General features: G+C 42.5%; 1 protein-coding gene across 6 annotated transcripts in view; it reads left to right on the forward strand.

The window, feature by feature from the left end:
* The window catches only part of SPIDR (scaffold protein involved in DNA repair), a 736772-nt gene that overhangs the window by 288527 nt on the left and 421682 nt on the right, over positions 1-26563 (forward strand). For all 6 annotated transcript variants that reach the window (XM_029591243.1, XM_029591246.1, XM_029591241.1 and 3 more), the window contains exon 8: positions 20002-20206. In XM_029591243.1, coding sequence (XP_029447103.1) covers positions 20002-20206 — 205 coding nt within the window. The remainder of the gene's footprint in view (positions 1-20001; positions 20207-26563) is intronic.

A 26563-nucleotide genomic window follows, 5' to 3' on the forward strand; every position in this document is an offset into this window, starting at 1 on the left:
CCCCCCCCCCCGGCAAAATATGGTCATTTGTATGACTACATGCACACATATGCGTGGCAGTGATATTTTAAATGATACGTGTGTACTTGAATGCACCATATAAAATTAAGCTTATCTTTGTTCATGTGCCCAATCCGCACGTTATGGGTGCATGTGCGCTCCTTTAAAATTTACCTGTAAGACTTTTATGGGTTCTGAGAGCTGGATCCATGCCTGCACTGACAGATTACATCACTCATATATTATGGCTAATTCATGCCTGCTTGTTAACAAAGAATAATCTTATAGTAGCAATAATAGCTACATTTTCAACATAAGAACATACCATACTGGGTCAGACCAAGGGTCCATCAAGCCCAGCATCCTGTCTCCTTCAGTGACCAATGCAGGCCACAAGAACCTGGCAAGTACCCAAAAACTAAATCTATCCCATGTTACTGTTAGAAATAGCAATGACTATTTTCTAAGTCAACTTAATTAATAGCAGGTAATGGACTTTTCCTCCTTATCCAACTTATCCAATCCTTTTTTAAACACAGCTATACTAACTGCGCTAACCATGTCCTCTGGCAACAAATTCCAGAGTTTAATTGTGCGTTGAGTGAAAAAGAACTTTCTCCGTTTAGTTTTAAATGTGCCACATGCTAACTTCATGGAGTGCCCCTTAGTCCTTTTATTATCCGAAAGAGTAAATAACTGATTCACATTCACCCATTCTAGACCTCTCATGATTTTAAACACATCTATCATATTCCCCCCTCAGCCGTCTCTTCTCCAAGTTGTACAGTCCTAACCTCTTTAGTCTTTCCTCATAAGGGAGCTGTTCCATCCCCTTTATCATTTTGGTTGTCCTTCTCTGTACCTTCTCCATCGCAACTATATCTTTTTTGAGATGTGGCGAACAGAATTGTACACAGTATTCAAGGTGCGGTCTCACCATGGTGCGATACAGAGGCATTATGATATTTTCTGTTTTAGTCACCATTCCCTTTCTAATAATCCCAACATTCTGTTTGCTTTTTTGACTGCTGCAGCACACTATACTGACGATTTCAATGTGTTATCTGCTATGATGCCAAGATCTCTTTCTTGGGTTGTAGCTCCTAATATGGAACCTAACATTGTATAACTATAGCATGGGTTATTTTTTCCCTATATGCATCACCTTGCACTTATCCACATTAAATTTCATCTGCCATTTAGATGCCCGATTTTCCAATCTCAGAAGGTCTTCCTGTAATTTCACAATCTGCTTGTGATTTAACTACTCTGAACAATTTTGTGTCATCTGCAAATTTGATTATCTCACTCGTCGTATTTCTTTCCAGATCATTTATAAATATATTGAGAAGTATGGATCCCAATACAGATCCCAGAGGCACTCCACTGCCCACTCCCTTCCACTGAGAAAATTGTCCATTTAATCCTACTCTCTGTTTCCTGTCTTTTAGCCAGTTTGTAAACCGCGAAAGGACATCACCACCTATCCCATGAATTTTACTTTTCCTAGAAGCTTCTCATGAGGAACTTTGTCAAATGCCTTCTGAAAATCCAAATACACTACATCTACTGGTTCACCTTTATGAACATGTTTATTAATTCCTTCAAAAAAGTGAAGCAGATTTGTGAGGCAAGACTTGCCCTGGGTAAAGCCATGCTGACTTTGTTCCATTAAACCATGTCTTTCTATATGTTCTGTCATTTTGATGTTTAGAACACTTGCCACTATTTTTCCTGGCACTGAAGTCAGGCTAACTGGTCTGTAGTTTCCTGGATCGCTCCTGAAGCCCTTTTTAAATATTGGGGTTACATTACCCACCCTCCAGTATTCAGGTACAATGCATGATTTTAATGATAGGTTACAAAATTTAACTATTAGGTCTGAAACTCAATTTTTTAGTTCCTTCAGAACCCTGGGGTGTGTACCATCCGGTCCAGGTGATTTACTACTCTTCAGTTTGTCAATCAGGCCTACCACATCTAGGTTCACCGTGATTTGGTTCAGTCCATCTGAATCATTACCCATGAAAACATCCTCTTCAGTAAACACCAAAGCAAAGAAATCGTTTAATTTTTCCATGATGGCCTTATCTTCTCTAAGTGCCCCTTTAACCCCTCAATCATCTAACGGTGCAACTGACTCCCGCACAGGTTTTCTGCTTCGGATATATTTAAAACATTTTACTGTGAGATTTTTGCCTCTACAGCCAACTTCTTTTAAAATACTCTCTTAGCCTGTCTTATCAATGTCTTACATTTAAGTGCCAACACTTATGCATTATCCTATTTTCTTCTTTTGGATCCTTCTTCCAATTTTTGAATGAAGATCTTTTGGCTAAAATAGCTTCTTTCACCTCGACTTTTAACCATGCTGGTAATCATTTTGCCTTCCTTACACCTTTCTTAATGTGTGGAATACATGTGGACTGTATTTCTTGGATGGTATTTTTTTTAACAATGACCACGCTTCTTGCACACTTTTAACCTTTGTAGCTGCTCCTTTCAGTATTTTTCTATTTTTCTAATTTTATCAAAGTTTCCCTTTTGAAAGTTTAGCACAAGAGCCATGGATTTGCTTACTGTCCCCTTTCCAATCATTAATTCAAATTTGATCATATTATGATCACTATTGCCAAGCAGCCCTACCACCGTTACCTCTCTCACTAAATCCTGTGCTCCACTGAGAATTAGATCTAAAATTCCTCCTTCTCTCATCTGTTCCTGAACCAATTGCTCCATAAAGCTGTCATTTATTCCATCCAGAAACTTTATCTCTGTAGCATGTCCCGATGATACAGTCAATATTGGGGTAATTGAAATCTAATAGTCCAAAGAAGCATAAACCATGCACATGCAGCAATCCACAGAGACACTGGTGCAGGATAAAGTTATTACTTCCACACAAGTGAATATCAGTAAAGAAGTCTTTATTGAACACTAACAGAAGTTCATTTATGGCAACTCCAGCAGTTATAACATAGTACTCTTGAAGTCCCCCGACACGGTCCCGTGTTTCGCACTTGCTGCATCGGGAGGGACCAATATCTAGTCACAATTCTTCCGCTACGCTTGTCTCTTAATTCCGTTCAAGGAAGCTTTAGGAGGGCTGCTGAGGCTTGGATAGTAAAGGTGTCTCTCCAGGACCTAGGGTTCCAGCTCAGCTAGGTCTGGCTCTAGTTCCCAATGGAGTTTGTAGTTATCAGGGGTATTTGCATATATGAATTCTATATCTTCATCAGCAATTTATATGTATAAATTTATATGTATAAAAGCAATGAGCATTGTTTTCAATTTGTTTTGAAAAGTACTACTCTGGATTCGGAGCGCTACATTTGGTATCGTTCATAGTTTATACATATAAATTGCTGATGAAGATATAGAATTCATATATGCAAATACCCCTGATGCAGCCCTATTGAAGGAGGGTGAAACTCGGCTGGAGTCGGGCTCATTTGCACATATTTGTCTCTACACAATAAATTATTACAGATCGGACATCTGGCTGCTTATTTTGTATTTCTGCTCTCACGGCTTTATTAAGCAGCCTTCCTTGCTGTTTAGTGAATTTATTGCACCAAGTCAACGAGCTCCAGGATCTATTGACTTAGCCCCCTTACACCAAGTGTTTTTCATGTTAGGGTGATTCCGCACACCCATCCTAAGTTTCTACCTAAGGTGTGTAAGAATTCCATCTTAACCAGTCATTCATCCTTCCAACGTTCTTTCCCAAGATGAACAAGTACGGCACAGTTTGCACTATAAGAGTGCCTTTACCTGGAACGGACTGAAGCCTATAGAAAGTCTATCCAGCTTTTTTATTTTTTGACACCAATAGACTTGGTTTGCTGTTGAAAATTAGACTTTATTCAATCAGCTAGCTGATTGCATCTCAGTCTGTTATTTTTATTGTAAACCGTTGTGATGGAACACTGAATGACGGTATATAAAAACCTATAAATAAATAAATACTTAGGCAGGCCTGAAACTGGTAGGTCATGTCAAGGCTCATAGGCCAGAGTTATGTTAGCAACTATTACCCACCTAAGATTGGTCTACATGGAGGAGATCTGCAAGGCTGCAGCATGGAGTTCTGTCCTTACATTCACATTATACTCTTTAGACTGGGTCTCCCAATGTGACAGTAGGTTTGGCTAGGTTGTCCTGCAGAAAGTTTGTGGTGTAGAACCCAACTCTATTCCTTGTAGAGCTCATTGTTTTTGTTCCAGGCTTCCCCTTTATAAGAGAAATACAAAGAAAAAAAGGCTTATTGCCACCAAAAACATTTCTTTTGTACTTTGACATTAGTTCCCCCTTTTTTTCATTTGGGGCAGTCTGTAACTAGAGATTCCTTAATTGAGAGGACTGCCATCCTACTTGTTTTTGGAGAAAGCAGAGTTTCTTACCTGTACCAGCTGTTCTGAGGACAGCAGGATGTCATGCCTCATGAACCTCGCCCACCTCTCCTTGGGGTTGCTTTCTCCCATATTTGAGCTAAGAAATGAGACTGAAGGGGCCACTGCTTGAATGCACAGTATTATGCCATTCTGGTCATGCCCCGTAGCCCACTGTCAAAGTTCTAGAAACATTGACATAAAGGTTCTGGGTCAGGCTCCTTTGAATGATGTCACTCACTTGTAAGGACTGCAGTTCTGCTATATTTGGAGTACAGCTTTGACAGTTATATAACTCTGTTATATTCCAGCAAAGGTGGAAAAATTGAAGGATGATGTGAAAAAAGTGAGGAATTGTAAAGTATGTGTAAATTGTGCTTCAGTGCTGGGGCAGAGGGGGTAGTGTAAAATAATGCTTTATTAGCTCAGTAAAACAGCCACTTATCTTGCTAACTGATAAGAATTAGCAAACAGGAAAGGGGAGTAATAGCTAAATGAGCTGAAGGTTGCCAGTCAGCGTGTAATAAAGCAGCACAGCAGGAAAAGCCAACAGGATGCAGCCTATTAATAAGAAGAGGTGTGGGCAGTAGAAAAAAGGGAGCTAATATCTTTGTTTAGGCTGTGGTAGGATCCTATCTGGAGTGCTGTGAAGACATTTGTTAGAACATTAAGGGGATCGAAGCCCTTAAGAATAGGACTACCAAAGTATAACACAAGCGCAGTGCAGAGACTTAGGAACTCTAGAAACCTGAAGGGAAAGAGGACTATGATAGAAACATTTACATATCTGGCAGGCTTTCCCAGATATGGCTTCTAATCATCAGGCCAGCAAGTGTTGAGGTGCTGCCGGCCCTTCCTCAACAGTGACATTTGTGGGAGGCATTCAGGATGCATGTGTACTGGGTTCTGAAAAGAGCCATGGTCTGTGGGCCCCAGCTGAGTATAGTGGCTGTGATGGTTGGGTTCTAGTGAGGGTGAGGAAATAAAAATGAAGGGAAACCCCTATTTGTCTGTGAAGAAAGACTCATGGTGCTTTAGCATTGGTCAGGGCAAGTTATATTTGACTGTAAACTGAAAGGAACAGGAAAGAGGAAACTATCAGATCCCCAAAAATATAATAGGTCTGTTTCAATTATGTATATATATGAATGTGTATGTATGTATATGAATCCCTGCTTTAACTAACCATTCAAAGTATGGGTACTCAAAATAATATTTATGTAATCAAGCGAATTACCATAAATATTGCCTATATATTAAATGTACAAATATTTTTATTGCAAATAAAAAAAATCATACATATGACATTTTAAAAACAACAATGGCAATAGATACCAGTCTAGCTTCAACAATTAGTGATCTCATATTCTACTAGCATACTTATTCACACACCATGCACACTATGAGCTCAACGTACACTCACTATTCATACATTCAATAAAGCTATATATGCAGCTTTAGAATCAATATCACTGTAATCACTATGTGGGTATTTTCTGAACACTAACCTATTATGCATAGATCTCATTAAACATCAAATTGTTTAAGGTCGGCAGCATGCTGCCCCATATAGAGTCATGAGTTCTTGAAGCTATATTAATATACTTAGTAACAATCCTATTTTATAAATCAGTCGTTCTTAACTCAATCACAGGATTTTGAAACGATATTTCTGGCTTAATAGCTGTCCCAGTCTTTGAACTTCAAACCACTTCTTAGTAGTTGAATCCTTCGTTCTTAATAATTCTGTCCCCAATTCAATCCCGTTCTTACTAACTGGGTCTCACAATCTCAACAGTTTAATCCCCAATTCAGTCCCAACAAAGGCCTTTGTTTTACCCAGTATATGGGCTTCATCAGGGGAGTATTTCATATGAATCTGAAGTGATATGTGCATTCCCCAGAAATCAATGAGTGGATCTTTCATCCGATATTATTTGGCAACATAGCGGTATAATATCAAAACCACAAAAAAACTGTAAAAAATCAGCTGTTGGATCTACACAAGAAGGAAAGAATCAGGTGGCAGAAGGAGTGGGTTAGAAGCTTCTGATCACCACCCTGCCAGAGATCAAAGAGAGGAACGAGAAAGGGAGGAGGAGGAGCAGCAGCAGCAACCTTCAAGTTGTCCCTCCTGTCAGGTTAAATCTGCCAGAATTGATTTGATCGAGCTTTTCTTAATGTTGATTATTTTATTTTTCTCTAAGGATTGTTTTCCAAAAGCTTTAAAAGAAGCTATTGTTAAACTTCGATTGAAAAAAACTGTCCTTGGATCCTATGCAATTGGCTAACTTTTATCCAGTATTCTATCTTCCTTTTCTGTCAAAAATCATATAAGTGGATACTTTTCAACATAATCATTTTTTCTGTTCTGAATAAGTGTCAATTTGGGTTTTGGAAACTTCACAGTACTGAGTGTTCTCTTATAGTTTTTGCTTGACTCACTGCTTTGGAATCTGCACAGAAGGGTTGGATATTGCAATGGCCCTTTTGAACCTTACTGCTGCCTTTGATACCAGTGATCATCAAGTTTTGATCAGTCTTCTTTCTTCCTTAGGTATTTCTGGTGTTTTATTTGGTTGGCCTCTTAGTTGGAGGGCCATACTCAACATGTTTTGGGTGAGTTCTCATCTTCATCAGTGCTCCTTAGCTGTAAGGTACCTCAAGTGGCTGTTGTTTCCCTTATTTTGTTTAATCATATCATTGGCTAGATTGATTTGGAAATTGGGGTTATCTTTTTTGATGTATACTGATGACATACAGCTGTGCATACCTTTGGGGTAAGCTATAGGCATTATGTTAAATAAGCTGAATGGTGGTTTATCTCAGCTGTCCACTTTGAGGGAGAACAAACTCGAGCTTTGTGCAAGGAAGTTGAAGAAACTGAATGAGGAAATCATCTTTGACTTTTTCAGGTCATGTCACTTTGAATGGCTTGCAGGTGGTTCCATCAGATATTGTTTGTATTTTGAGAGTTCTTGTGGATTCCCAATTAAATTGACTATCCAAACTTCTGCAGTTGTTAAGTCCATCTCGTACTATATCCAAATAGTGAAGCAATTGTGTCCTTTGTGCGAGGATAATTTGATTGTTGTGCTAGAGGTGGATCCTTGGGCTGAGGTGGGGTTGATGCAACCCGCAGGCAAGAGCAGGTGGAGTGGGCTGAAGCAAGAGGCCACTGGAGTTTCAGCTATACCAGCCCACGTTCCCCTCGGGTTGAGCCTTTGGGTGCCAGGGCTGGCAGGACTTAGGAGGGCCTCGAGATTGAAAGTCAAAGATAGGAAGTTCGGCCCAGAGACAGCAGCCAGCAGGTGGCGTAGTTCTATCATAGACTTGTCCCAGTACAGGAACCCAAGCACCAAGGAACAAGGATTAACTAAAGGTGCTTGAGCAAAGACAGGCCGGAGCCTTGGGAATCCAAGTCCAGAGGATAGGGACAGGCATCACTGACAAACTTGAGCAAGAGCTGGCAGCAATAAGATGGTGTAGCAAGCAACAAAGAACTCTGGACACAAAGGAGTCTATAGCGTAGTCATCCATAGCAATGGTCAGAGCACGGAGAAGGCAGGCGTGGTCAGGCGTAGCAATGGTCAAGGCACGGAGAAAGCAGGTGTGGTCGGAAGTAGCAGAGGTCAGGCTTGGAGAAGGCAGGCAAGGTCGGATGTAGCAGAGGTCGGTACCAGGAGGTCAATCAATGGACAGACAAGACAACGAGGAAGCCGGAACTTGGAGACACAATGGAACACTGATCGAGGAAACACTGAGGCAACGAGTACTCAGAACAAAACAGGGAACCGAGGAGACCTGTTGCAAAGGCAACGCTTCAGTGCGAGGCCTGAGCATTTTATACGCTTGAAGGATCTGACATCAGCATACGGGTCCATGGCCAGGTTCCCACCATGGGCCCTTTAAAAAGTTTACAGATGCGCGCGCGCCTAGGGAGGGGTGCAGCACTGTTGGTGGCGTCTCTCCGCGAACCCCGCGGAGAGGCCCGATGGATGGAGTCATCCTGGCTGGAAGTCCCAGGAAGTGGAACAGGGCTGGAGGCGCTGGCTGGAGCCTGGGTTCGGAGCCGGTGGCCCACTGCCACTGGCGACGGGGAGCTGGAGCCTGGAAGTTGCTTAGAAAGGTAAGAGGGCTACACCACGGGGCTGCTGCGGGCGGCGAGCGTAACATTGATCTCTCTTGAGATCATGTCTCCAACTGGGTTAATTTTGCACATACTTTACCCTGGGGACTTATAAATGAGGTTAGTTCCTGTTATGATGAATATGATCTCAGTCTCTCAAATTTACTACTAATGCTTTCTTAATACTTGCATTATATCAGAGAGAGCTTTCTTCTAGAATTCATGTGTAGACAACATGTCTAGATGCATCTGGAAGTTCTTTTTAATCAGGTCAGTGGCATCTATTACAATTGGAACAATTTCAGTATCTTTCTGCCACATTTTCATGTTCTCTGTATCATTTGTTGACCATTCTTTCTCTGTCCAAATGGTCCACAGAATAGTCATTGAGTACTAATGCTTCTATCATCAATGCCATTTTTGTGCTTTTCTCCTTTACCACAATATCTGTTTTTCTTGCAGTTTTGGAATAGGAATGTGCCAGGTGATCACACCTACTTCATTCTCAACAATTTTCTCATGGTCGTGATCCCAGTACTTTTTTGGTACGGTGATATTAAGGTGTTTAGTTTCCAGTGAATGAGCTGTGTCACTTTATTTTCTGTATGCAAGGCTTCTGACATGATTTTCCATTGACAAGCAAGACTGAATTAGCCATGACATGTGGGTGATGTCATCTAATGGTACTGAATGGATCCATCTCTCTAACTCAGTAAAGTTTTACCACTGGAGTTCCTGCACATGTGCTGCCTTATGATCTTCTCAGTCTTTTAATTGTCAGATCTTTTGCCAGAAGTATTCTCTCTCTCTTTTAACTTTGTACTTATTTACTTCAAACTTATTTTGAGCTGTCTTGCTGCTTCAATAACACTTTTCAATGCTTCTAAAAAATTAAAAAATACATCATATCTGGCTCTAAGACCACCCCCCAATGACTTCAAGGACTGTGTATGTGAGTACAGGATGTCAATTACCGAGGGCCATGATATTTATTACAAATGCCAGGGTCCAGACCATGACTCAGCTAATTGCTATGACTGTGGCCAAATGTCACTGAGGTCCGAGAGGAAGAGAGTCTGGAAGATGGAACTTCACAGGTCAGAGTCATTTCTCCTCTCGGGGTGGGGCCTCTTTGGGTTCTTGTTGAGTCGAACAGGAGCTCCTCTATCAAAGCTCCCCCCAACTGTGTTTCTGGACTGTTGGGTCCTCAAAATTGTAGAATCTGGTCACCGGTTGCATTTCTCCCATCCTCCAGCACCACACCAATGTTTGACCTTCAGTCCATCTCACTTGCCTCAGCTCAGTCTCCAGATGGCATTGCTTCTCAGTCAGTGGGCGATAGAACATGTCCCTCCCAAAGATCTTGGCAAGGGGTTCCACTCCTGCTATTTCCTTATCTCCAAGAAGATAAGGGGATTGAATCCCATCTTAGATGTAAGAAGACTAAATAAGAGTCTGTTATGGAGAAATTAAAAATTAACTCTTTCCACACCATCCTGCCCTTCATTCAAGTGAGAGTCAGGATGTGCACTCTGAATCTAAGAGATGTATATGTTCACATACCCATCCATCAGTTTCATTTGAAATACCTCAGATTCATGGTGAATTTCTCTCACTATCAATACAAGGCTCTTCCCCTCGGGCTCTTGGTGGCCCGAGGTTCTATACAAAATGCTTGGCAGTAGCAATAGCACATCTTTGTTGCCAGGGAATTTGTATCTTTCCCTATCAATATGTCTAGCTAGTGATGGGATTTTTCCAAGCCAGGGGTGTTGAACTCCTTGCAGGAAACAATCCAGCTCCTTCAGTTGCTAGGATTCATAATCTGATCTGGGACCACTGCTTTTTAATATATTTATAAAGATCCTGGAAATTGGAATATTAAGAGAGGAGATCAAATTTGCAGATGACACAAAAATATTCAGAGTTGTTAAGAGGATTGTGAGAAATTGCAAGAGGACATTGCAAAACTGTGATACTGGGCATGCAATTGGAAAATTAAATTGAATGTGGATAAGGGCAAATTATAGCTACAGAATGCAAGGTTCCACGTTAGGAGTCACCACTCAGGAAAAGGATCTAGGTGTCCTCATTGAAAATACATGGACATCTTCTGCTCAGTGTGCAGTAGCAGCCAAGAAAGAAAATAGAATGCTAGGGATTATTACGAAAGGAGTAGAGAATAAAACAGATAATATCATACCTCTGTATTGCTTCATGGCATGACCTTATCTTGAGGATTGTGTATAGTTCTGGTCACCACATCTCAAGAAAGATATAGAAGAATTAGAAAAGGTACAGAGAAAGGGCTACCAAAATGATAAAGGGGATGGAACAATTCTCTTATGAAAGGCTAAAGAGCTTAGGGCTCTTCAGCTTGGAGAAGAGACTGATAAGGGGAAATATGATAGAGGTCTATAAAATGAATGGAATGGAATGAGTAAACGTTAATCAGTTTACTCTTTCTAAAAGAACAAAGACCAGGGGAAGCACAATGAAGTTACTAGGTAATACATTTAAAACTAATAAGAGTAAATATTTTGTTTACTCAACGCATAATTAAGCTAAAAAATTCATTGCTAGAGGATGTGCCATTGATCATTTTTAAGGTAGAGTTGCAGAAATCCACTGCTTATTCTTTGGGATAAGCAGCTTGGAATCTATCTGCCCCTTGGGATCCTGCCAGGTACTTGTGATCTGACTTGGCCACTGTTGGAAACAGGATATTGGTGTTGATGGACCTTTGGTCTGACCCAGTATGGAAAGTCTTATGTTCTTATAATCAATTTTTCCAAGTTGAACCTTGCTCTTACCTAGAGAATAAAGTTCACTGGGGCATGAATAGCTCCTCTGGAGGAGAAAGCATTCTACCTTTGAACCTTGATGCAGGACTAACTGCGGCGGGATCCGCTCTCAGTCTGAATAATCCTGATTGTCTTTGGATTTATGACAGCAACAGTGTATGTCATCTCCATGACCTACTTCAACATGAGAATTCTCCAGTGGGGCCTCCACACCCAGTGGGATCAACTGCTTTTGCCCTTGTCACACTCTGGAGATTAAAATATTTCTCTTTTGGTAGCTAGATCCAAAAGTTCTAGAGATAAGTGTTCCTCTTTGATTTCTGCTTTATGTAATGACCCTACCTGTAATGTTAGGTAGGGTCTGGTTAGTGACTGTGCCAGTGACAGAATGTCTGTTTCAGAACAATCTCCTGGAGCTATGAGCCATCTGACCTCTGGGATCACTCATCAAGTGACTTGTTTGTGTTAGAGGACAACAGGAAGGTTGTAAACATTTTGCTCCATTCTGCACAGCAAGTTCAAATCTGCTTTGGACACTTTCCTGCTAAAGTGGGATGCAAATCTGCTGTACATCTTTTCGCCACTTCTGTTGGTAGTGAGAACTGTACAGTAGGTGCTCAAAGACTGGGCACACCTTATCCTCATCGTTCCAGTGTGACCCAGGCAAATGTTGTTCTCTTAACTTGTCAGGTTCTTAATCTGCCCACTGATTCCTTTGGGATCCTATCTGGCATTACTGACTCAAAAGGAGAATCATCTATATCATCTGAACTTCCACTCCCGCAACTTGACAGCATAGATGTTGAGTGTCTTTAATCTCATTTGTCATTATTCAAGGAAGATGAGGACATTGTGATTTTAGCCAGGAAACTATCTATTGTGAGAGTATACAGTTTTAAATGGAAGTGTTTTTCATCTTGGTGTCAGGCAGATGCCCTGAACCTGTTTTCTTGCTCGCCAAAGGATCTACTTCAGGACTTCTTCTCCCTTTCCTAGTTGTGTATCAGTACGTCATCAATTAAGGTACATATCCATGCCATTGTCGCCTACCACATTGGAGTGACTGGTAAGCCATTATCCATACATCTTCTGGTATCGAAATTCTTGAAAGGTGTATGAAATTTCCGGTTGCCAAGCCACCGGTGGTTTGGGATCTCAATATCATATTGGCACAACTGCTGAAGCCACCCTATAAACCATTAAGAGTCATCTTCCCTAAAGTTCCTTACCTAGAAAGTTGTGTTTTCTAGTTGCCATCTCTTCGGCTAGAATAGTCTGTGAACTATAAGCATTGTTTCATTACTCTCTGAACCTGAAGTTTTTCCACAACAGAGTGGTACTCCACACTCACCCCAAGTTTGTGCCAAAGTAGTCTCTGCCTTTCATCTGAATTAATCCATTCTTCTGCCCACATTTTTTTCCAAGACCTTATGCACATCAAGGGGAGAAGGCCCTTCATACACTGGATTGCAAAAGGACCTTGGCATATTATGTAAAGAAAACTCAACCACATTGTCCAGCTTCTCAACTGTTCATCTCTTATGATCCCAACAGATTGGGAATAGCTGTTGCCAAATGCATATTGTACAACTGGGTAGTGGACTGTATTGCTTACTGCTATGCTTTGGCCGGCTTCCAGATACCATACACTGTCAAGGATCATCAAGTAAGAGCCATTTCCATTGAAGACATCTGCAAAGATGCAACTTGGTTATTAGTTCACACCTTCGCATCCCATTACTCTCCAGACAGTTTTCTTTGGAAGCGACAGTAACTCAGTGTAGCCTATTATCCAGTTGTCCACTTCGCATGTGTCATGACTAATTCAGCCCTCTTTGGTGTTTGGTTGTGTTCTTAAATTGGTTGGTAATGACATCTAGCGGTGAGGTGTGCAACCGTTTCTAGTTCTATTTTACAGAATCTGCATTTATCTGTTTTACTATCTTTTATATGCTGGCTGTGAGCCATCTTGTCTATAATTCATTATCCTGTGCTAAATTATCAGTTGTTCATCTTAGCCATTTCTGAGTCAGGTTTTGATCCTTGTGAGGTTTTTGAAATAATCTCCCTATTTCTCACTGTATTTATGCTTTTGCCAGTTGGTTTTCCTTGTTTGTTGGTCTCATTCTTTAAAGAGTTATTTTTATCTTATTTTGCAAATTTTCTATTGTCTCTTTCCCCTCGTGTGCTAGAAAATTCTCACTTATTCCTGCCACTCACCAAAACAATTGTACAAGCTTAAGGATGGAGACTGATTTTGGCCATTCACTTTCAGACAACACTTTTTGAGTATTAGGATTTGTTGATGCTGTTGAGCATCTTTGAAGTCCTATAATAACAGTATGTATGTATGTGTATGTGTATGTGTATGTGTGTGTGTGTGTGTATATATATATATATATATATATATATATATATATAGAGAGAGAGAGAGAGAGAGAGAGAGAGAGAGAGAGAGAGAGAGAGAGAGAGAGAGAGAGAGAGAGAGAGAGAGAGAGAGAGAGAGAGAGAGAGAGAGAGAGAGAATGAATGAATTTCTGTGTTTTTTTGTGACTTTTTTTTTTTAGAAAACAAAGGTGAAATTGTGGAGAACTTTTGCTTATCCTCGGAGTGGAAGAATTAAGAGGAATTGAAGAGAGAGGTTCGTATAGCAGTGCTATACGAACCTCAGGGGCTCAGGCAGTATCGTGGGTGGAACTTAGATTATTGTTGCATGTTGAGATTTGCCGAATGGCGACTTGGTCATCATTGCACACCTTTCTCAAGCATTATTGCTTGGATAATCATGCTCGAGAGGATGCTGCATTTGCGCGGGCAGTGTTGATTGGACTGCGGACAGCCTCCCATCCTGTTCGGGAGTAACTTTGGTACATCCCACTGGTGGGGATTGGCCTGCCTGAATGTTTTTGAAGGAGAAAATACTATTAACCTGATAATTTCCTTTTGTCTAATGAGGGCAGGCCAATCCCTGACCCGCCCTTAGCTGCTGCATTTTTACCTTTGGTTTGCCTTTTGGTGCAAACATTGCAGAGTGTTGTTCCTGTTATTCTTTTGAAGACTGGTAAGCAGCTTAACCAGCCCCTCGGTTTGGTGAATATGTTTATTCTTTTGGCTGAGCTCAGTGTTTCCTATTGGTCGTAAGCAAGAGTGGTTATTGTTAATAATCATTTTTTAGTTTAATCAGTTTGTCCACAGTTTGGCTTTTCCAGAGGATACCAGTGGGCTGATGTCGGGGCAGGACTATATAACTGTGATGTCTACTTCTTACTCTGTCTCCATCTGCTGGCAGAGGTGCATAAACCCACTGGTGGGGATTGGCCTGCCCACATTAGAGAAAAGGAAATTATCAGGTAAGTAGTAATTTCTCCATTGGCATGGAGGAGTTTTCTTGTTCTTACATCCAACTGTTTAAGAACTTTAAGGAGTGAATCTACAATTCCAAAACTATAGGAGAGTTTGGGAATTGCAAGTTGATTGATTTTATCTTATTTCATACTGTTAAAGCACTTTTCAAAATCTATTTCAATATTCTATAGCATTCTGTTGTGCAAACATTGGTGTTGTCTAGACTTGTCAATTGCAATGGTGTGTATGTAGGGCTTCCAAAATATATTTTCCATGATCTTCAAGTTGTTCAAAACAATGCTGCTAAATTAATTAATGCTTCTCTTTTTTGGGAATATGCATCTGCTCTATTGTGAACCTTTATTGACTGCCTTTACAGTTTCATATTCAAATTAAAATACTAACTTTGGTGTTCAGAGTTTTTCATGATTTGGCTCCAATTCCTGTGAGGGATAAGATCTCTCTTTATTTGCTTGCAGAAAATCTTAGATCCTTCAATGAAGTGCTTCTTGTATTGTCGTATTTAAGGGAAGTTAAATTGGCTGGGTGGAGAAAGAGCCTTTTTATGCAGACCCTAAATTCTGGAATCTTATTGCTTTGCTGTGTAAAATATATAATTAACTGGATTTTAGGAAAGTGATTAAGGTCTTTTGCTTTAAATTGACTTTGTTTCTATCTTTTCTTCTTCCAATGTACTTTGTTCGTAGATGAGTAGGGTTACTCAGAGATTGAATTGGAGGAGAGCAGGACTTGGGGTTCTGAGTGTGAAATTGGGAAAGCAGATACTCTGGGATGGGTGGACACGGAGCATGAGAACTCACAAACATAGGGACATGGGGATTGTGTGAGGGGCTTGAGCAGTGAATGAGAAGGGGTAAGAGTTGATGTAGGGGTTGATAGGTAGGGAAAATCTGTTAAAGGATTGAAGAGAGGGGGAGTGGGAGGGGCTGGTGAAAGAGAGGAATGGAAGAGGTTGAGAGTAGGAGCCGGAAAGCTGCATGTTGCTGCCGCCTGCCAGTGTGACCCATGTTGTTGCCTTAGGCTGGACATTATTACCTGCTGATGCTGCCTGCCTCCCTCCCTGATGTTGCTGCTGCTGTCCATCTTCTTCCATCCTTCCAGTTCCACTGCTGCTACCCACCTGCCCCCAAAAGGACAAAGGGAAGAGAAATCAGAAGGAGAAAATGAAAAGGAGGGAGAAGGAAAAAGGGGGAAGTGTGTTAGAACAAGAAAAAGGGAATGTCAGGTGAAGCAACAGCCACTGAAGAGGCAAAGAAGGAAAAAAGGAAGCAAAACACTCAAGAGACAAAAATAGGTAGAAAAATGAAAGAGAATGAATAAAGAGAGAGAAGCAGACAAAACTAGATATCAAAGTGTGGAAAACTATTTTATTTTCTGAAAGAGAATGTTAATTAACCAATATAAGGAATCTTGGGGCCAAATCCAAAAGTATTATTTTTATTTTCTCTAAACTATGGATGCTGCAGAATGCTTCTGACTGTCGTATGGCAGCGCTTTCTGTCCTGGACTGTCTACTTCTACTTGGATGGAGGTGATATTGTCATCATGGGCTGAATGGAACTGATGCCCTGCAACTCTTTTTCTTCCATACCCCCTCCCCTCCTCGTGCCTCAGTCATTGAACTTCAAGGCTCCCTTACACTCCCAATTGAGAAAATCTCCAAGTGTCCCAGATTTTCCCACCAAAACTCTGGTAACCTTAATGGGGGGACCACCAGGGTGAGGAGGTCCATGGGAGAAAGATACTTGTGGGGGGGGGGGGAGAGATTGGATGGTGGAGTGTGTGTTGAGGAGAGAGAAATTAACTAGTGAGGATTTGCTGGGATGAGAGAGACTGGTGGCGAGGGCCTGGAGCTTGAGAAACTTGAGAGGGGTTTGGGGGAGCGAGAAACTGGGGTAAGTCTGGTGAGAGAGACTTGTGATGAGAGATGGCAGAAAGAAAGAGAGGCTGAGAGGCAAAGATACTGAAGGTGGAAGGGAGGTGCAGGGCGGAGAGTGATAAAAACTAGGGAGGAGAGACTGAGGGGGAGGGGAGTGAGATTGGGGTCAAAATGAGGGTCCTTAAAACATTTGGATGTTGAAAAGTATTCCCTGTATCCGAAAAGGTTGAGAACCCCTGGCTTACTGCATTTGAAGTTAACTTGTTTTTCAGGCGCATGAGTAAAGAAAATATGTGCTGGAAAGATCTGAATCTTTTGTCCACAAAAAGCCAATTCTTTACATTGAAAATATTTTTTTAAAAAAATCTTTATCCTGCTTCAATGAGGAGACCAACAGAGTAGCTCTAGTAGGAAACATTTTCTTTCATTTTAAAGAAAGTGCTCTAGATTTAGGTGCTAGTTTTTTTCTTAAATTCCCATGCAAATGTTTAATTACTTATCAGAATAATAAATTCATGTTTTTGGATCCCTTGCAGTTGGATCGGTTTCTAAGAGATAAGTCTCCGTGTTTAATGTATCAACTTTAATGAGGATGGTAAGGGGTTGTTAGGTTGTAATAATGCTACTGACACACACATAATCTTGTCCTTCCTCCATTCCCCCTAGACGTGGGCTAAATAAAATAAACGTATGGACATAATATTAGATTTACTTTGATGTTTTTCTGTATTCTTGGATTATTTCATTTGTAACTAGCGGTACCCGGCCACGCGTTGCAGTGGCAGAGTCAGGTTCTGTACCCTCCCTCCCCCTTCCCCTTGCTCATTTATCTCAGTCACTCATCCTCCTCCCCCTTGGTCACTCACCCCTCCTTCCCTCCCCTGTCCCCACTCCAACTCTCTCCCCTCACACTCACCTCTCCCCTCATTCTCCCTCCCCTGAAATGTATGCTTTCTTAGGTAAGAGGACCCAGACTGTAAGAAGCAGCTAGGATGCCGATTGAGAAAAAAACACAAATAGAAATTGGTGGTGGTAAACGTGGTCCGTCAGTGGGAGGTTGTGCGTGTTCTGTATCAAAATAGGGGAGTGCCTAACCAAGTTAGTACTCTCTATTTAGTAAAGTGTTTTGTCGAGGGCTAATTTGGTGCCTTTCCGAGATCAGGGACGTTTTGTGTTTTTGTTTGTGTGCGCCCTCCGTCTTTCCACCCCAAAAGAACCCCACCATAAACGCAGTGTTTAAATACGCACCCCACACGCCCTTCCCCCTCCCCCGGGCGAAATACAGTAAACCCCCCCCCCCCCCCCCGCGAGAGTTGCAAAATGACCGAAACACCCCCTCCCCCCTGAACACGCCACGCGCACAAGAAAATAACTACAGCCCCCCCACCGTGCAGCCCCCCCCCGGATACCTGTGCAAACAGTCAGTCGGTGGAGCGGGTGTTCGGTTCGGGATTGGGCCGTCGGCTGCTAGCAATGAAAATGGCTCCGACGGCCCTTTGACCTGACTATGTCACTGTGGAGGAGTAATGGGAGCGCTAGGTTCCCTGACATAGTAAGGGCAAAGATCCGCTGGCTGCCAGTGCTGAAAATGGCGTCGACGGGCCCTCGCCCTTACTGTGTCACATGGGCTACTGCCGCCATTGTTGTCTCAGAGCGGCATAGTAAGGGAAAGGGCCGTCGGCGCCATGTTGATTGCTGGCAGCCGACGACCGTAGTATACGCGATGTGTCCCAGACCGTTCTTGGCCCCCCGCTGGAGCAGCACGGACCTGTTTCCACTTTTGTGTGTGTTCGGAGGGTGTGGGCAGTAAGTAGAACAGGCATATGCGTGGGGGGTGTGAGGAGGGTGTTTTTGTATGAGTTTGGAGGGTGTGGGAATTGCCAACATGGGACATGTGCGTGGCCCCCCGGTGTAGCAGCCTGGAATTTGGTGCGTTTTGATGTGTTTTGGGAGGGTGTGTGAAGTCCAATTGGCATGTGTGTGTGTTGAGGGGGGGGGTGTGAGGAGTGTGGATTTCTGTGTGTTCGGAGGGTGTGTGAATTAAATACATTTGTCATGTGTGTGGGGGTGTGTGAGTGTTTGTGAAAGGTATAAGAGGTTGCACTGATGTCCACCAGATGTCGCTGTTTTGTGGAACCAATTTTTAAACCTATTTTACCTGTCACAAGTGTGACATATCTGTAATGTAAGTACAGAAGAACTTTCCCGTATGCGAAAGGAAGGTTGTGTTCAAATTTGAAAGCAATCGGTGCAGTGGTTTCTGAGATTAGCGATTTTGTACAAACTATTTAACATTTTTATTTATATAGATAAATGTTATAAATCAATTTAAAAAAATGTGCTTAAACTGAGCGCACATTATTTACTCTCGTTTTATTACATCGATCTCCAGAACTGGCAGTTGCTGAACAAATAAATTCATTTTTTTTTCTGTGAGCTGCACCGTAATTTGAATAATGACCTCAGGAGAGCTATACCAAGGATAAACTATAACACAAATATGTGGACCACCAGGTGGTACTCTGTGTTGATTCGGGACGAGGTAACTATGATAGCATCTCCTTCATTGCCAGTGACCCCTGTGACTTTATTTGGTATAACAGCCACAGAGTCCCAAACAAGTTCCAGTACAATACTATACGTGACCTGTTGTGATGTATTCACAAAATTCTACACTTAGACATCAGTGATTGGTTATTTTCATTCAGATTTGTCATATAGGAATAGACTATTAACTCTAAAAGTTTGTTGGGTTTTTTTTTTTTAACAGATATTCATGAATTCAGCAATGTATTTATTTTTTTTAAGTTTCTTGACATTTTGTATTTAAATACAAAATTGGTTTAAGCCATTTTTTTCTTTGTTGGTTTTTTTTTAAAGAAAACATCAATATAGTTTTAAACACAAAATGTAATCCTCCCATTTTTTAACAGTATTTTTTTTTTTAATTTCCTCTGCTTTTTTATGCACCTGGAACTTGAATTTGTTAGTTGTCTCAGCTCCTTTATGATGTAACATTGCTCAGTTTCTGATGATGGAAGGCCAATAGCGGATAGGGAGGGTGAACATGCTGGATTTCATGATGGAGGAGGGACTGGAGTTATGAAACTGTCCAGGATGTTGTGTACACAGGCATTAAATGTCAGATTTTGATTATCGTGCCTTAGAAATTTAAAAAAATGCCTTGTTATGGCTTGAGTGTGTCTTTGCCTGTTGCAAAGGAGGAATTGCAATATTTATTTTCCTCAGTGAACAGCATTTATTGCACTGGAAGTCCGTTTTATGGTAGATTTGGAACCAGTGTAGCATTTTGGCATTTTATTTTAATTTTTTTGCTTTTTCATTTCTCTTCAGAAATTCTTCCTCCCTTCCCCCCCAAAACCTATATTGTTCATGCTTCCAGATGTTTCATGCTTATTTCCCTATTTTCAGGTGACAGACCTGGTGTTTTAAAACTGAGGATTGTGACGCTGCATGAAGAGTGCTCAATGCAAGTTGCTGTCTGCCAGCAGTTGGTAAGCCTTCCCGCAGACACTTCCTCCGATGCTGAAAACAAATTTATGGTTTTGCTCACTAAAGAAACAGCAGCACTCCTCAAAGTTGCTCCTTGGGATATCATTTACATCTACCCTCCATGGTGAGTACCAGGAACAAATTAGTACCCTTGGTGTTGTTTAAGAGTAGATTTTAACATTTTACTCATGTACTCCAACCCACATGTCCGACGTAATACCTACTTAATGAGTGGAGGGAGCAAACTAAGCTGGCTCGTATAAGGCCACAACTTTTTTTTTTTTTTTTTTATAACCGATGCTTTGTAACAGCCTCTTCCCCTACACAACCCCACCTTTAACAAAATATATGTAAGCATTGAGACAGCAGTCTCATAGATCATCTAATTGAATTGTGGTGAAGTGGTTTGAGAGGGCTTCAGTCTGAACATCTCTAGCATCTCAAAACAGCTGCTGCTCCTCAATTGTGTGTGTGCCAACGGTCTGGGACACAGTCACACAAAGCTGAGGGCTATTTTCTCAGTGTTTCCTTCCTTCGTAATTGTGATGCTGTACCCTAATGTTCACAAAATCGTGGCTTGATTCACCCAAAATAAATGTGGCCTCTGGAGGATAAATAGTGGAAAAGTGATCCTGACTGGCAACTACTGTAAAACCAGTTATTCACTCCGTGAGAGCATGCTGTCAGGTTTCTATCAGAGTAAGAGTTGATCTTCATATAATCATAACCAGAGACATAGGTTTCTGGAGAGACTAAAATTTATATTTTGCTTTTTTTCTGTTGGGTCACTGCCATTCCAAAAATTGGATAAATATCGTGGCTGCCATCTAGTACTCTATTTTTTCAGGGGTGTTTGGGGATGCTCTGCTTCAAATTGGCTGTTTTGGAGGATGGGGGAAAGCTGGCTGGCTTGTGGTGTTTGGGAAGTGACTGACTGTCTCGGAGGAGGGGGAATGGCTGGCTGGGAAGGTGATTGACTGATAAGTAGGGGGAAGAGGGGGTGGCTGACTTGAAGACAAGGTTGAGGGGTGGAGAGGGAAGCTGGTGGGAGCCTGCTTTAAATTGAAATTAAGGGCCCGATATACTAAGCTTTTTTCCCCCGTAGAAATAGAATGGGAAAACAGCCTTAGTAAATCAGTTCCTAAAGAAGTTGTGATAGAGCTCGGAGGGAGTTTTCTTACCCTCTCCCCCCCTAGCCTTTGGATCTCAGATCCAAATAAAAATTGTCAAGGCCTGATACAGATCTTTATATGTTGACATTTGACTTGTGGCATTCATATTATTTTTATTTACCTTTAATTTGCTATGTGATGAAATATGATTAGGACTCCTAATTTTAGGTTTTAATTGATAAACCAGTGTTTCCAACCTTCTCCTGGAGGTACAGCTAACCAGTCAGGTTTTCAGGATATCCATAATGAACATGTATAAGATTAGCTCTCATGCATATTCATTGTGGTGGTAACCCTGCAGCAGAGGCTGCTGGGAAGTGGACTATTTGTATAGTCTTTCTGCACACTGCTGCTGGTTAGATAGCTTGGCTAGAGGAAAGAGTCTTGGCTGCAGCAGCACTGAGAAGCACTTTCAAGAAGCCAGTCAGATAAAGCACCCCTTCTGGAGACAATCCCTCCGAGAAACCCCCTGCTTAACTGCAGTCAACAGCAAGATAGTAATTTGCAAATTGTTTTAAATCTACAGTTGTTATTGTTATAACATTGTTAAATCAGCAGTATTATATTATCAAATTCCAAAAAAGAGGTGTAAATAAAAAAAAAATCCTTATAGACAAATTAACACAATTAAAAAAATTTTTTTTGAGTACTGGTGTCACAGAATAATGCATGTCTGTCAGCCATTGACTGCATGCTGAGTCTTTTTCATGACGTCAACCGGTTTTCGTCAGTGCACACAGTGCCTGCGGACCATATCCATCACGGATCTGCATGAGGTTTACATCCTCTGCCTGGGGGCCATGCACAATGTCCGTGGGTGCTGTCTGTGCGATCAGATGACACCCAAGGGGCATCGGGCATGTCTTGACACTGTTATTTTCAGGACCTCAAAATACTCCACTCCAGTGTCAGTTTCTTTAACACCCAAGGATTGCGGGGAGCTGTCTCCGTCTCTGCTTCTCACGATCCCTCTAGTTAGCACCAACCTCCTCAGCACCGGGGAAAGACTGGGCCGAGCATCGGAAGTGATCCTGGAAGTACCGGCACCGATCACAGTCCCGACATGGTTCTGGCTCTGGAGCAGCATCGGCAGCCGCCAAGCTGCCATCGAAGCAGCACTGGCCACCGGAGGCCCCATCCTCCGGTGCCCCTGGTAGCCCGAGGCGATCATTACCAATACTGGTGCAGGGCACCGTGCCACCTCGGGGTCCCGAGGATGAGCCGGCGACTCCTCGTCCCCCTCCATCAGTCCTGACCACTCAGGACTTCCAGGAGGAGTTGGACCACAGGGTGCAATTGGCAGTACTCAAAGCCCTGCAGAGCTTTGAGCTGCTGGCGCCACTGGCCTCCATAACAGTGCCTGAGCCTCCACTATTGATGCTAGCATCCCTGCTTAGAGTGTACGGACGTCCTTCTTGGTGCCCTTCCGAGGCAGCCGGTGCCCGAGGGCCCTCGATGCCTCATCGGCCACAGATTCCCCCCACCAGAGAGCGATCTCGATCCTCGGGTACTCCGAGGAGGATGAGGCCCCTGGGACCGGGCGCCCCTGCTTGCGGTTCCCTGAGCCGCTGCCAGACCCCTCCGGCTTGCCACGGCTGATGACCCCCTTAATGCCACAGGATCCATCGGTACAGTCTGTGCCCTTGTGGCCTCTGAAGCCCCCGAGCCCAGGGTCCATGTCCCTCATGGCCCTCGCCCTTGATGCCCCTGGCCCAAGTGAGGAAGAGGGTCCTTATGACCCTTCTGGTGATGACTCCGCAGACTCATCCTCCGAGTTCTTTGACGACCCTCTCTCGGAGCCTTCGCCCCCAGAGCAGCGGTGCCAGTCACTGCCTGAGGAACTGTTGTTTGTGGGGTTTGTCAGGGCTATGGCTGAGGCCATCTCCTTTCAGATATTCACGGAGGAGGATGCATGTCACAAGATGCCGAAGTCTTCCAGTTCATTGACGCTCCTAAGGATATCATGGTAGTTCTGATCCACGATATTTTTAAGGAACTTCTCCTCCATATCTGGGAGCACCCAATTTACATCTCCCCAATTAATAGAAAGGTTGATGCTACCTACTTGGTGCAACAGGCTCTGGGATTTGAGAGGAGGCAGTTCCCTCACCAGTTGGTGGTCGTGGAGTCCGCCTTAAAGGACCGGCATTCCCGCACCCATGCATCTGCTCCTCCGGGTCGTGAGCTTAGGGAACTCGATGCCATAGGGAAGAAAATCTTCCAAGGCGCCATGCTGGTTGCCCGCATTGCGGCCTACCAACTTTACATGACTCAGTACAACCACAATCTCTGGAAGCATGTCCAAGATTTTGCAGGAGGTGCTTGCTGCCATTGCTTCGCTAGGTCTGGAAGCAGGGAAACATGACATGCGATCCACCTATGATGTTGTTTTTTTTAATTTGCACTTATTATCTTTTACAAATTCATGACAATACATTTGTCATAAGACCATATGGATGTCTGCTTTACAAAATTACTTACATCAGCATAGTTAACAGGAAGAAAATTAGGGAGACAATTTCTTTTAGCTACAGAACAAATTATGTTTAAACTATATATTTCCCACTTTCAGACATCCTTTTTTCAAGGAAATAACAAGAATCAGAATTCTAAGTTGAGCATATACAAGAAAAATTAATCATTGACATATAAAGGAGTACTTTTTACCCAGTTATTCACTATACAAATACCCTTATTCCCTTATTTAGCTGCCAAATCCCCAATCAGATTTTTTGCCTCCAAAAACTTTTTCAAGTCTGTAGGCTCATAGTAGATGTAATTTATATTATTCAGCTTTAACATACATTTACTCGGATAGCGAATGGTCATTTGAGCTCCTAGTTGATCCGCCAGATGTTTCAAGGCTAAAAATTCTTTCCTTCTATTTTGGGTTACTTTGGTAACATCAGGGAAGATCCAAATTTGTTGATTATAATACTTAACAGTCCGGTTCCTCAGATACAATTTCAATACCATATCTCTGTCAGAAGGAAAAATAAACTTAACAGGTGCAGCTACAATAGCTTTCACCACATCCCCTGGCAATGAATTCCAGAAATTAATTATGCGTTGAGTAAAACAATATTTTCTCTTATTAATTTTAAAGGTATTACCTAGTAATTTCATTGTATGTCCCCTGGTCTTTGTACTTTTTGAAAGAGTTAACTGATTTTTTACTCATTCCATTCCACTCATCATTTTATAGACTTCTATCATATCTTCTCCGAGCTGAAGAGTCCTACCCTTTTTAGCCTTCCTTCATAGCGGAATTGTTCATCTACTTTATCATTTTGATCGCTCTTCTCTGTTCCTTTTCTGATTCTGCTATATCTTTCTTGAGATGTGGTGAATAGAAATGCACACAGTACTCAAGATAAGGTCACACCATGGAGTGATACAGAGGCATTATGATATTCTCTGTTCTATTCTCCATTCCTTTCCTAATAATTCCTAGCATTCTATTTGTTTTCTTGCCTGCTGCTGCACACTGAGCAGAATGTTTCAATGTATTTTCAACGAAGACACCTAGATCCTTTTCCTGAGTGGTGACTCCTAATGTACATTCCTCTGTCCAGACGTGGACCAAACATAGCTCAGACCCTAATTACTATGTCATCTCCATCCAGGACTTCTGTCTTTCTCATAATGTAGATAATAAGAAGTAGTAATTTCTTACCCTCTGTCCCCCCCTTTTACTGCCACTCGTTTCACTCTACCCCCTTTTACTGCCACTCGTTTTCACTCGACCCCACCCTGACTCCCAGCGGTTGTCTCCAGTCACTTATGCTTCCCATGCATATCCTCCTTGATAACATGTATAATTATTTCTATCTTGTATATTTTACCGTTATAATATGTATTTCATGTACCCATGTACCCTTTATGTATTTCATGTATCTGCCATCATAACATGTACATATTTTGTTTAATTTTATCATGTATATATTTTATATTTTTTACAGCTCTCAGTTCTGTTCCTATCAATCTCTTTCCTTCTCCTTTCTTTCATGCTGCTGCTCTCTCTCCTTTCTTCTCCGCTGCTCCCGCTCCCCCTCCTATTAATTGTATTTCTCCTCTTGTTAAACAGTTACAATGTAAACCGGCATGATGTACCCATGAATGTCGGTATAAAAAAGCTAACAAATAAATAAATAGATAAGCTATAATTTGTGTTACTTTTTCCTAAGTGCATCACTTTGCACTTGCCACATTAAATTTCATTTGCCATTTGTATGGCCAGTCTCCCAGTTTTCAATGCTCTCTTGCAGTTTCTCACAATCCTCTTGTGATTTTTTTTTTCCATTTAAATATTTATTGAAGATCATAAATAACAAATGACAATTTTCATGTATCATTATATCCCCGGCCGCACCGAGCACCCGCGCTACCGGCGCAGACCAGCCGGTGTCCAGGGCCCGAACTAGACTATCGCACCGGCCTGCACCCCTCCACCTCGTGGTCGATAGACCCGCCCCTCGACTGCGTCATCGGGCGACCGGAATCTCCTGTTTTAAAAAGAGAAGCAGGACGCAGGCGTCGCGTGCCTAAGGAGCGTGCCTAAGGAGCACTTATTGCGCCCCAAGGTGCAGCCCCAAGGTGCTGCCTAGCAATTCCTAACAAAGATCAGCTACTCCTCCCTCATCTACAGTCTACGAATACTCAGAAAAACCACAAGCTCCATAGAACCTCGACAACGTAAAAAAAACAGTAAGAACTTTCAAATCTTCTCAGGCAACAACTTCACTGGGGGGCAGATCCATCGAACAGGCCGTAAAACCTCCCACAGGCCGGATTCTCCACCTTCCTGACCCAGCAACACTTATTTCAACCTCCACTCGAAGCCTTCACCGTGACCCCAGACCAGACGACTCCACCTGTAGTCTCCATCCCGAGGCCTGGAACCGGACGGCTTGCGCGATTGGTGCCTATCTGCCGGGGTAAGAACCCCTCCTCTCTCGGTAGGCCTAAACTGCTGCCCCTCCTCAATGCCCCAGATTCAGCCCAGCACCCCACCCTTGACGCCACTGGAGGGATGGAGACATCGAACAGGCTTCAAAGCTTCCTGCAGACCACTGACATTGGCACACCCCTTTAACGCAGCCCCCTGTGAACATACACCCCACACACACACACACACACACACTCCAACCCCAGCTCTGACCCCCTACAACACACCCATCGCAACTCCCTCCTAGAACACTACTCCCCCTCCCCCCTCCCCCCTTACACTTTACTACTCAATTGCCATCGCCCTCATTACCCTTGCACCCCATCACCCTATGCTGTCAACCAGGACTATTTATCCCATC

This window comes from Rhinatrema bivittatum, chromosome 2 (genome assembly GCF_901001135.1).
Source record: "Rhinatrema bivittatum chromosome 2, aRhiBiv1.1, whole genome shotgun sequence".
NCBI classification, from domain to species: Eukaryota; Metazoa; Chordata; class Amphibia; order Gymnophiona; family Rhinatrematidae; genus Rhinatrema; species Rhinatrema bivittatum.